Genomic DNA, 13060 nt, shown 5'->3' on the forward strand with positions numbered 1-13060 from the left:
TGATAACCACCATATAACTGCTTTTTATAGTGTGTGTGACAAAATAAAATTAAAATAGGACCTGCTTTTTCTAAGTATTATATAAGCATTCTTCTGTGTCCTTAAATATTCTCTACGAATATGAATTTTTTTTTTACAAATATGAATTTTAATGGCAGGTCTTACATGTTATATTGGTATATGTTAATACTTTTAACGTTTCTGTGATTGTTGACCATTTATTTTAAATTATGATGGTTACTTCTCATATTTTGAAAATAAAAATATATTTTTGACTTCATGGACTAATAAAATAGAAGGATAAAAGTTCCTAGAAATGTAAGCAAAGCCATCACTTAAAAAAGATAAATATTGGCAACCAATCACCAGATGCAGAAACAAACATATAGTACATGTAGATGCTTGGACTATGAAAAACATTTCCTATTCATTCAGCCCTTGTAGGTTCCCTGGCTCATAAGGCACAGGTTAGTTTTGAAGGAATCCTACAATGGGTTCAATTGTATGTAAGAATATATCATGTGGAAAAGCCCAAAGGATGTCTGAACTATAGTCAAGTATCCAGTGCTTTCATTCAGCAAGAAATGGCCAATATTTAGAAATGCGTGTTATTATGGACTCAACCATAGCTCTGTGTTGAGAATTTTATTACCATTATTTTAAACTATTTACTTGGAAAAAAGACTGTGAGCAAGAACTTTAACCTCATGGCTTTCTTGCCATGCTATATAACCAGGAGACAGAAAGAAATCTTTGAGTCAAAGAACTTTTTAGGTGCACTTACTTCACTTGCAATGTCTCTGGAGGCCTTGGCTGCCCTGATGGGAATGGCATCCAGCCGCATATCATAGCCTTTCTTCTTGGCTTCTTCTAGGCCAAGTTTATATAGTTTCTGAAATAGACATAAATTATCCTAAGTTTCATTTATAAACTGCAGTGTAAGTAAAATATATCATGCACCACGAATATACTGCTTACCTCACTGTAATTTATTTTGTTTTGTTTAGCTAGTAAAACTTCAGGGGTATCTGGCATAATGTGGACAGTGGTTTTATCTTTATCCCAAGCTTCTGTATAAAGGCGCTAAAACAAACAAAGAAGTGATTAATACAGGCTAGTAATGAGTAATGAATAGACACATAAAAATAATCTGGTTCTTTTTTTTTAATAATCTGGTTTTTAATGAGAATATAGTCTGCTCTGTATTTCTGACACCTTCAGGTCTAGATGTCTCATATCAGTAAGAGCACAGCCCTTACTTAAGAAACCACTTTAAGGCCAGCCCTGGTGGTGCAGCGGTTTAGCGCCGCCTGCAGCCTAGGGCATGATCCTGGAGACCTGGGATCGAGTCCCATGTCAGGCTTCCTGCATGGAGCCTGCTTCTCCCTCTGTCTGTGTCTCTGTCTCTCTCTCTCTCTGAATAAATAAATAAATCTTAAAAAAAAAACCACTTTAATACCAAGCAAAAGAATTATATAGATTTTTCTTTTTATAGAAATAGCTGTCCATGTTTACACACATATACACATACACATACATAAGTACCCCCTTCAAGTAAAGACAAGACTTACATGGTTCATGGTAATAGCATTGTTTTTTGCCAAAACCATTGGGATGGAGTCCATAAGGCTAGAAAACTTGAATTTATCTGGGTGCTGACGGTAAACGTGATCACTCAAAATCTGGGTAGCTCTCTTGTTCTTCTCATCCTCAAGGGAGCCACTAGGTAACCAGCCAATGCCTCTTAGCCACTGAAGGTCAGACTTGTACAAATTCTGAAATTATAGGTGACAAACCACTTAACATAAGCATAATGATATCCCCCTAAAGAAATAAAATTACGTATTATATATTTTACTATACTGTGTATTTTAAGGCTTGAGTTCTTGGGAAATTTACAAATTTTGGTATGTGTTGTGAATTGATGAATATTTAAATTAGAAGCATATGTTGGAAAACCTTTTATTTTAGAAAACAGCACATAGAGAATGGCCCAACTCTTCTAGATCAGCATATTAGGAGCTTTCATCAAAGCAATCGGGACTTTGCTCTTTCTCTGTGGGATAATGGTGCCTCCAGATATTCGGGGGACTGGATAGGGCATGGGCATTAATTTAGGGACATAGAATTCAGTAGTGTAAACTCAACTCTGGTTACTTTAGGGAAAATTTGCTTCTTAGGAAAGCAGACATGGTGTTTAGTTGGCCAAAGGAAAATCTTAGACTCACATCGCTCTGGAGGTCGTAGGCATGTCGAGCATGGGTGACATCGTTCTGGTCAGGCAGGCACGTCCACTGGTGCAGGTAGTTCTTATAGTCTATGTCACTGACTAAGGTCTGGCACTTCTTGGCCAGGACCAAGTCCAGCATGTCCACGGGGCTGCTGAACTTGGTCTTCCACTTCTCAAAGTCCTTCTTGTACTCCCTGTCACTCTGGATCTTGGCCACATGCATGGACCACATCATCTTGGGGTCATCCTCGATGTTTCGGGCTCCGATGTGGTGGCCAAGCTGCTTCCGAAAGCCTTCCTTGTACTTGTACTGAAGGAAAAAAATATGTCTTGTTCCTTTCAAGATTAACTCATGTTGCAATTGCAAAACACATTAACTCCCCATATTTCTCAAAGCCTAGAGAGCCACAAATTTAATTTTTTTGATAGGAAAGATTTAAAACTAACTCCAGGTACAAATTTCATACATAATACATTTCATACGAATTCTAGCTACAGCTACAAATACCTTGAGTTTATCCTCATCCCACATTACATCTTTGGGGTCATTTCACTCTGTTTTGATTTGTTATGCCTTGGAAAATTTTATTCAATTTAAGGTTAAATTGAAACTGCTTTAAAGTGACAAATTGCAATCAAATCAATATAAATAGCGGATAAAGTCTTACTTCACTGGCAATTTCTCGGGATGCTTTTGCCGCTTTGATTGGTATGGCATCAAGGGGAAGATCGTAACCTTTTTTCTTCAATTCTTCGTAACCCATTCGATAGATTTTCTGTTAAGAGATGAAGATCACTTTGTGAAAAACTGTTTTCCATAAACAACTGCAGCATAATGAATGCAATGTGCTAAATATTTTAAGAGTCCCTGAAAATAGTATCTGCTCTAGAATAGTCAGATGTAATTGGAAGTTATGCCCATTGATTGCTAATGATCCTATTTCAAACTTTAAAACTCTTCGATTACCCAAATCAACAAAATTAAATTTCAGCTCTTCCCAAATACTTATGAGAATGAGGCAGAAGTAAATTGATAGAGAAATGATAAAATATCATTTAGGTGCTGTTTTCCAATTAACTTTGAGTGTTTCATTAGAAGTTTTTGTTAGAAAAGAGCAATGCCTTTTATGGGGAAAAATTATGCCTAATGGGCTGTTTCTTCCACGTAGCTAACATGTTGTAAAATTGTCTATTTCATAACATAGGGCTGTCCATAATAGGATCCACATCTGTAGGTAAGAAACATAAATCCTTCAATAATTTTTTAAATCTAAGATTTTTTGGAGGAAATTTTAATTGTTGAATTTAAAAGCTTAAGTGAAATAATTTGTTTCTTCAGATTTGTTAATGAAATAATTGAAAATGCAATTTAATGTACTTTATCCAGAAATGAGACTGTTTAAAATGCCCATTGATCTTGGAATGTGTTTATATTTTATTCATTTGTGGCATTATTCTAATACATTATGTAACACTGAAGTCTATTAGAGTTTGAAATTTACCTTAAAAATATTTAATTTTTATATCTACAGATTTCAGGTGATTATGCTATGATGACAATAAAAATAAAAATAGGGGACGTCCGGGTGGTACAGCAGTTGAGCATCTGCCTTCGGCTCAGGGCGTGATCCCGGGTCCGGGGATCAAGTCCGGCATCAGGCTCCCCATGGGGAGCCTGCTTCTCCCTCTGCCTGTGTCTCTGCCTCTCTCTTTCATGGATAAATAAATAAAATCTTTTCTTTTTTAAATAAAATCTTTTTTAAAAAAGAATCTAAAAACAAAAATCTGCGTGGCTTTTTTTTTATGCTCCTTCATTTGAAATTTTATTGAATTCCATGCGTGCTGGGCACTCTACTAGCTAAGCACTGCAGGCCCAAGACAAACTGTCTGATCCTGAGAAGCTCCCATCCACATAGGGGAGAGCAATATAAACCATGATGGTGTGTGTGGATAAAGGACTACAAGGAACGACAGCAGACTCCCAACTCTACCTGAGGCAGGGAATGACAATTATTTTGATACTCAAGCTAAAAATGACTAAATAAGGAATCTAAGTCACATGTAGTTTATTAATTAAAATCATTCAGACCTGCAAAATTTACTTCCAAATAAATTCACTGCCTTAGAAGCAATTAAAAGCTTTCTGAAATACATGCTGATTTTAGATACTTACATCACTTGTATTAATTAAATTTGCTTTAGCCAGAATAATGTCAGGTGTATCAGGCATGATGTGGATTTGAGTCTTGTCCTTGTCCCAAGCTTCTCTATAAAGTCTCTAAAATGAGAAATAAGAGCTTTTCAGTGTTTTGCTAGATTAGTGAATGACATCATTAACTTCAAACAGGATTACTGAATTCAACTGAAGTGATGAATTCATCTTAACTTATGAATTCTTCTTAACATAAGCAGTTAATATAAGCAAAAAGTAGGTAGTATATTTTTTTACTTGTCTGGGATATAACTGCCTTTCAAAATATAACGTATGGAATACATTTTTAAGGTTACAAAAACCCTGCCCATTAGAAGTCAATCCAGGTAATCAGAGTCTTTTCATGATCATCAAATAGAGAAGTTCTCCATCTGAATTTAAAAGTTCCCCTTAGTGTTTAACCAGGAGATGGCCCTTCCCTTCTCAAAAAATGACATATTTGAGGTGTATCTAGAAATTAGGGAGTCGCATTCCCTATGCATTTATAGATATATTTTATAATAACCTGGGTGGATTACAAATCCCAAGAGAATTTTGTACGGAATTTATCAAAATCTCTTATATGTCCCAGAGCCATCCTGTCTTTCTTCAACAGAAGACAAGACGACCCAAACAAAAATCTCATTGGTTTACTAAAACGAGGGGGTGAAAGTCTGATGAAAAACAATGGTCAGAGAATATTATCAATTACAAAAGATAAAATAGTAATTTGACAATGGAGGAACCTCACAATGCCATTTTAACCAAGTAAATAAATACTTAAAATGATCAATAATGGAATGAACTGAAATCATATACCACTTGATATGACATATGGAGGAGGATACAACACATGATGTCCTGCTACAAGTACAAAACCTGACCCTAATCATAAGGAAACAATAGACAGACCCAAACTGAGGGAGATTCTGCAAAATACCTGGCCTGTGCTCTTCCCAAATGTCAAGGACTTGGAAGACAAAGGAATAGTGAAGAGCCAGCCCACATTAAAGGAGACTACAGATATGAAAACCAAATGCAGTGTGTGATCTTGGATTGGATTCTCGACCAGAAAATAGTTTTTATTTTGTGTAAAGGGCATTAGTGTAAAACTGAATAAATTCTACAGCAGTGTTTCAACGTTAATTTCCTGATTTTGATCACTGCACTGTGGTTTCATAAGGGAATGTTCTTGTTTTCAAGAGATGTACATGGAAATATTTTGGGAGAGGCAATCATGCAGCAACTTACATATATATGAAACAAAAAAACAGAGAAGGAAAAAAGCAAATGTGACTAATGCGAACAATTGGGGAACTGGGATGAAGATATACACATACATAATTATATTTATATATTTGTTGTGTGTATACATATGTATAAATTATTTGTACTATTTTGGCAACTTCTGTATGCCTGAAATTATTTAAATATAAAAAATTTTTAGAAGTCTCACTGGTTCCTTGGACTTGTCAATTCCTCCTTGAGGCATGCAGCGTGGTGTACAGGGGTTGGTGCTTTTCTCCCTCCTGAACATACTTACTAGAGTTCACATAACCCAGAGAAGCTAAGACCTTCAGGACCAAAACAAAGCAAGGCTTGTGATTTCCACATACATTCATCCTGGTTCTGTACTAACCTTTCTTATGAAGATCAGATATTCTCAACCTCAGCACTACTGGTGTTATATACTGGAGGATTCTTGGTTGTAGGGGCGCTGTCCTGTATGTTTTTGGAAAGTTTAGCAGCACCCCTGACTTCTATCCACTAGATGCCAGTAGCATGCCACCCTCAAGTTGTGACAACTGCAAAGGTCTCTAAGTGTTGCCAAATGTCCCCTGTGGGACAAAATTGTCCCTGGTTGAGAACCACTAAGTTGGACCATTACTTCCATGGCATGTGTCATTTTTACCACAACCCTGTGCCCCTCCATCCCTGAAAAACAGAAAATACTAATATTTGTTTATACTGAGATCGATGTATTGGTTTATTATTTAAAGGAAAGACAGCAGGCTCAAGGATCCAAGTGGCCCTCTTCCGAGGCCTAAGGGGATCTGTATCTCAGCATTCCCATAACCAGAACATACTATTGAAAAGGTTTGTCAGGAGGCATTTTTAACATTGATAAATTTCATGATTGAGGGTTTTTCTCTTGCCTACATTACTAGTTCAGAGCTCTGTAAATAGCTCTGTTTCATAGAAAAGAAACTTGGATTCCAAAGGGGGAGATATTTTGCATAAATCTGCTGCTTTATTAGCCAGCCTGTTGGATTCAAATCACCATGGTAAAAACAAACAAAAGAAATGAAAACTTGAATATTTATAATAAAACTGATGGGTCAGCATTTATTATAAATTTTGGATATAAAAATTGTGAGAAGTCTGTGTGGGGTTGATTGGGAAGAGAGGCGCTACAATTTATCAAATGCTTACTCTAAGCTGGTTATGAGCTTTATAATAAAACTAATATATATGACATGTGTAAAATATATAGCATAAGTATTCAGATCTTTCTAAGACCCAAACAATTATTATATCAATTCAAACTTTCTTATCAGTTCCAGAATCTCAGTGCACATAATCAACTTTCTATAGTTTTCAGGGTTATGGTTCTCACTGAACAATGATGAGTAATCTTTCTCTTTGCATAGAATTACTCTACACTGCTATCTTTCGTTTATTTCATTCAATAAATATTTAGAGTTACATGGCAAGACACTGCTATCTGTGCTGGAGAGAAAAATAAGTTGAAGATGGGATACACACACACACACACACACACGCGCACAAACACGTACGTGTATGTATAGTATTATTACTTGTCTTGATTTGGCTAAGCTAAATACATTGTATTCAACTGGCAGAAAATACACTCTATATCACATTTCCACTTCGCCTGTGCAAAATACTCAAAATATTGCCCTCTCATACAACTTTATCCCAACACAAAATTTGGGTCTTTAATGCATTCAAATTTCAAAAGAAAAAAAAACATGTTTAAAAATTTTCTCATTTACAGGATGGATGGGTGGGTGGATAAATAGGTAGAAAATAAGTAAGTAAGAAAGCTTTAGGTGACAGAAATTGATATTAACCCATTCTACATGATCCAGGATAGGGTAGTTGATAATTCAAATGAAGCAACCAATATTACACATTATACTGCGTTGTGCTATGCTGTATGATACAATGCTACGCTATTCTACTAATTAATTAAGCAAATGATATGGAGCACCTACTGGGTATTAGGCACTATAATTTTTCTATTTATTTATAAAGAGTTACTCACATCACTCCTATTTTTGGCATTTGTCTTTGCCAGAACTATGTCCATGGCATCAGGAATGCTGGTGAACTTGTATCTGTCTGGAGGCTGACGGTATTTCTTCTCACTGATGATTTCTGAGGCCCGCTTGTTCTTTTCTGCTTCCAAAGAACCCAGGGGACTCCATCCTATGCCTCTCAGCCACTCAAGGTCAGACTTATACAAATTCTGTGAAAATACAAAGCACTCCATCAAAACCCCATCCTCATTTCAACCCTTGCCTCACGTGATTCTACATAGTACAAACAGATGCCTTTTAGATATTCAATAATAATTCCTCTTTGTGACTAAATGGTTACTCAAATGGTAATATATAAGCTATTCAATGAAATAGAAACTGACCTCACTCTGCAGTTGATAAACTTTTTTAGCTTGAATAACATCATTCTGGTCAGGCAGGCATGTCCATTGATGCAGGTAGTTCTTATAGTCCACATCACTGACTAAGGCCTGACATTTCTTGGCCAGCACCACTCCTAACATGTCCACTGGGCTGCTGAACTTAGTCTTCCACTTCTCAAAGTCCTTCTTGTATTCTCTTTCACTCTGCATTTTGGCTACATTCATGGACAGCACAAGCTTTGGGTCATCTTGCAGATTCCGGAATCCAATATGGTGGCCAAGTTGTTTGCGGTAGCCTTGTTTGTATTTAAACTGCAGTCGAAGGAATCAGTTCTTTTATTAACATAAACAGAGATCAAGTGAAGCTCAACAACAATTAAAAGCTCAACTTGCATTGTTTGCATGTTTGTTTCCCAAAACCAAGATAAGAAAAGGGATGTCCATATTAACTTAGTAGGAAATGTAAGAACTTACATAGAGGCTTCCAAAAAAATGTAGTTGATTATCGAGAGGTTATGAGAAAAAATTCTAATTAGAGATAAAAATATATGCCACAATGTACTACACATTCGGTATGCTGACCTTAGGGTAACATTTGGTACAGCTCTTGTGATAGCCTTATGAGAGTGATCAGAAAGTATGGGCTAAATGGCAAAAAAATAAGATTCAGCACTTGATGAGCAAGTCTCATTGTATAGATTAATTTATTAAAGGAGTAGTTTTGCGGTTTGCCATACAGTTATGTCCTATAAACTTGACCTGTTCAGGATCCATTTCTGCATGTACACATAGCTATAAATAGCTAAATATGTTAGAGTAGAAAGAGAAGCAAGATCTGAACATATTGCCAAGATGAGTCAAAATGAACTATATAAATTTAAGAAAAGTAAAATCCTGTATTTAGATTCAATTAGGAAAACACTGTATTAGTACTGGAGAACAGTCATAATAGTAACAATAATAATGATAGTAATAATAGCATTTACGTGCTGCCAGATGCCCAGTGTACATTATTCTTCATGGATTTATGTTCTAATCTCTCTTGACCACCCAGCTTCACAGTTACATATATTAAAAATACTCAGGAGTTTAGGTTGACTAGAAAGAAGCTCAATATGGGCAATATGACAAAATTGCTTATAAAAGTAGTGTTATAGATTCTTCAGGGGCACAGACAAAAGTCAGAAGCTCATTTACTCTGGCCTGACCTTTTGTGACAGGAAAACACTAAGTTTTGGGGTAGTACTTTGAGAGCTGCACTGAAAAAAATCACAAGTAGGGTGAAGGTTTTTTTTTTTTTAAATAGTGAATATTCAAAATATTAAAGGGCTTATAGAACTAAAACCAAAGGAGAGTACGTTAAAAAAATTGTAATGTGTAGAGATATCAAGTGGAAGAGGAAATAAACTACTTTGTGATGTTCCAGAACACAGACCTAGAGTTGATCGACAACATATTCAAGTTCAAAATAGGGAACTATATAATGACAATGAGAGATGATCCAACAAGGAAATGACCTGCTCTGAAGGGCACAAAAATTCTTATACGTGTCAGTGTTCATAGACAGATGATTACTTGTTGGAGATGGAGAGAAGGCAGGACACTGAATGGGAGACCATATTAAATAGACTTTATGTTGTTGTCTAACTAAATTCTATGATTCTAATTTATTAAATTAAGTAATCATAAAAATCATAAAAATATCTCTAATTTCTTTAATTTTATAGAATATAAAAACCACTTGAGGGGCACCTGGGTGATTCAGTCAGTTAAGCATCCAGGTCTTGATTTCAGCTCATGTCATGATCAAACCCCACGCTCAGCAGGGAGTCTGCTTGAGATTCTCTCTCTTCCTCTCTCTGCTCCTTCCCCCACTTGCCCTCTCTAAAATAAATAAATCTAAAAAAAAAAAAACATTTGAAACTGAGAGGAGATACAATCTCCACAATGGTGGGAAAGTTCATGTAAAGTTAATTTTAAGGGAAGATTTCAGAAGGTTCTAACTAATGGTTTCACACAAAAAGAAATTAGGTGCCATCGAATGTATAGTTAGGAGGTCATTGATGCTATTTCTTAAATCTTTTTTTTTAAATTTTTAAAAATTTTTATTTATTTATGATAGTCACACACACAGAGAGAGAGAGAGAGAGAGAGAGAGAGAGAGAGAGGCAGAGACATAGGCAGAGGGAGAAGCAGGCTCCATGCACGGAGAGCACGATGTGGGATTCGATCCCGGGTCTCCAGGATCGCGCCCTGGGCCAAAGACAGGCGCTAAACCGCTGTGCCACCCAGGGATCCCTATTTCTTCAATTTCTAAATAATCTTCACCTTATGGAGACTACATAACATTAAATGCTCCCCCAGGAACATTCAAGCATCATTATTGCTGTAATTCTTCAGCATGTTGATTCATTTTAATAAGGAATGAACTTATTATTTAACAAATAATACTCTGAAAGCCAGTGAGTAATAATAAATCATCTAATTTTCCAACATTTCTAGAGTGCCACAAATTAATTGATTTAAAGGAAATCTTCCCTTATATTCTTAGAATTCATTACCAGATTCTGCCTTTAGACACTCTTTTTCTCCATCCCAAGTCCGCATCTCATTTTAAAGAATTTAAGAGACAGTGTTTCCCTCTGAAATGCCAAAGTCCTCTGAATTTTTTGAGGTTGATTCTTAGAATTAACAAAATGACATGTTTATCTAAATGCAGACTATCAAACATTTATAAAAATTATTCACCAAATTGACCATCCTTTCCAATCATAACTAGAAGTTCCACTGGAGAACAAATATCCCTGTTTTATGAACTTTGGGACCAGATAACAAAACAGCAAGTTAAGCTCTCTGGATCTTAAACCAAAATTCCTGAATTTTTTTATGCCCCAAGTTAATTTATTATAATTATGTAGATGCAAGAATGGGTTAAATAAAAAGAACTGGCAGCTAATTTTTAAATATGTGCATATAAAAATTTATCAACATCAGGTGTTGAGGTTGATTTATTATCTGGCACTTTGAATTTGTCTAAAATAGACAAGTAGAAAACAGGAAATTATTTTCAGGCAAGCAAGGGAAAACTGAAATCTCTGGTTTCTTTGTCTGGTCTAGAAACATAGCATCTTGGGCAGCCCCGGTGGCGCAGTGGTTTAGCGCCACCTGCAGCCCGGGGTGTGATCCTGGAGACCCGGGATCGAGTCCCACATCGGGCTCCCTGCATGGAGCCTGCTTCTCCCTCTGCCTGTGTCTCTGCCTCTCTCTTTGCTCTCTCTGAATGAATAAATAAATCAATCTTAAAAAAAAAGAAACATAGCATCTTAGTGTAATGGGTCTTATAGGTCCTCTGACTCAACTTCTATTCAAGGAGCCCTTATTTCGATAATGGATCGGTAAGAAAGAAAAGTAAATTTTCGGTGAACGACGAGCATGGGTAGAAGATGAAGGGCATGGCATTACATTTTGAAAGGCAAGGCCAACCTGTAAAAATAATTACCAGCATTAAGATACCTGATTCAGGTAAAAAATATATCAAAATAAGCCAAACAAGTACTTACATCACTAACAATGTCTCTTGAAGCTTTGGCTGCCTGCACAGAAATTGCATCAAGTGGAAGATCATAGCCTTTCTTCAGAGCTTCTTCCCATCCAAGTTTATAGAGTTTCTGGAAATTAAATTTATAATTTAGTATATATTCAGTATATATTAAAACCCCAACAGATTACAAAATGAACAAATGTCTACCCAGAGAGTAGACGTCAGATTCTATCACCTACCTTATCTTTAAAGATATGTATAAAAACAAATCAAGCTGTTTTATGGAGCAGTGACTTAGCATTATAGGATCTTGCTTCAATTTTCTGGCTCTGAGAATAGTCTCAGCTGTGAGATACACAGTGCAATTTTAGAGTAGCTTTTCTGATCAGACACAATTTGGGCATATCAAGTATATCAGATACTTTCCCCCTGCCATCAAGTATAGTCCACGCTCATTATTTTACTCACAGGTGTTAAAATAATTGGCAACAACAAAAAAAAAGTCAGGTAACAAAATTTTGATTATCTAAGTGATAACAGATACTGAAATGCCTTTTATGAGGTACAACAGATGAATTAAACTTTATGAATGAAATGCACTGAATGGATGCATGTGTGTTAAAACTGAATAACAATAAAAACAGTTGGAAATCACCCAGAACTTCCTATGTGCCAGGTCCTGTGTTAAGAGCCTTACATAGAAATTTCTCATTTGGTCCTCATAATAATTCAACCTCATAAGCATTACTATGGGCCTAATTTTAGGGATGAGGAAACTAAGGCTTAGACCTGATACGATGTAACTTACAAATGGCAAAGCCAAAACCCATATCAAGTCTGTCTGGTGCAATTTTTTCTTTCAACAATTATCTGTTGATTTCCTACTCTGTGCCAAGTACAAGCAGTACTGAGATAAACCAAACAGGCACGCACGGTGCCTGCCTCCACGGAGCAGAAGAGTCACAGCTAAAGCCCTTGCTTTTAACCACCATATTCTGCAGCATCTCCAGCTAGTCAGTGTGAGTCACTGATTTCTATTGCTTCAGCATGTACATCAGTTATTTATCATTACATCATTTAAGAAGGTTAATTAGCTTCAAGCCAAATTTTTATATAGCTTTACCTGACTATACTGAGCTTGATTCTGCTTGGCTTGTAAAATATCTGGTGTGTCTGGCATCACGTGAATCTTGGTTTTATCTTTGTTCCAGTCAATCGTATACAAGTGCTAGGAAGTTAGGAGAAAAAAAAGACATTTGAAATTTGAATAGCTTTTTAGAAACACGAAAGAAAAAAAATGTGAGCATTTGAATGCACTAAATTTGAATAAGTTTAGGAACTAAAGTGGCATATGACTCAGAAAAGACACTAAAAACAAACTCAGATATAAAAAAAATAGTATTTTGGTTATTTTCTTTTAGAATTAATTAA

General features: G+C 35.9%; 1 protein-coding gene across 24 annotated transcripts in view; it reads right to left on the reverse strand.

Annotated features, from left to right (window-relative positions):
- NEB (nebulin) overlaps positions 1–13060 on the reverse strand; it is a 200919-nt gene that overhangs the window by 121608 nt on the left and 66251 nt on the right. For all 24 annotated transcript variants that reach the window (XM_072789183.1, XM_072789189.1, XM_072789188.1 and 21 more), the window contains exons 51-60: positions 12753–12857; positions 11649–11756; positions 8089–8400; positions 7711–7914; positions 4404–4508; positions 2899–3006; positions 2229–2540; positions 1572–1775; positions 979–1083; positions 785–892 (exon numbers count right to left, since the gene is read on the reverse strand). In XM_072789183.1, the coding sequence (XP_072645284.1) occupies positions 785–892; positions 979–1083; positions 1572–1775; positions 2229–2540; positions 2899–3006; positions 4404–4508; positions 7711–7914; positions 8089–8400; positions 11649–11756; positions 12753–12857 (1671 nt within the window). The remainder of the gene's footprint in view (positions 1–784; positions 893–978; positions 1084–1571; positions 1776–2228; positions 2541–2898; positions 3007–4403; positions 4509–7710; positions 7915–8088; positions 8401–11648; positions 11757–12752; positions 12858–13060) is intronic.

The sequence above is a fragment of the Canis lupus genome, chromosome 20 (assembly GCF_048164855.1).
Source record: "Canis lupus baileyi chromosome 20, mCanLup2.hap1, whole genome shotgun sequence".
NCBI classification, from domain to species: domain Eukaryota; kingdom Metazoa; phylum Chordata; class Mammalia; order Carnivora; family Canidae; genus Canis; species Canis lupus.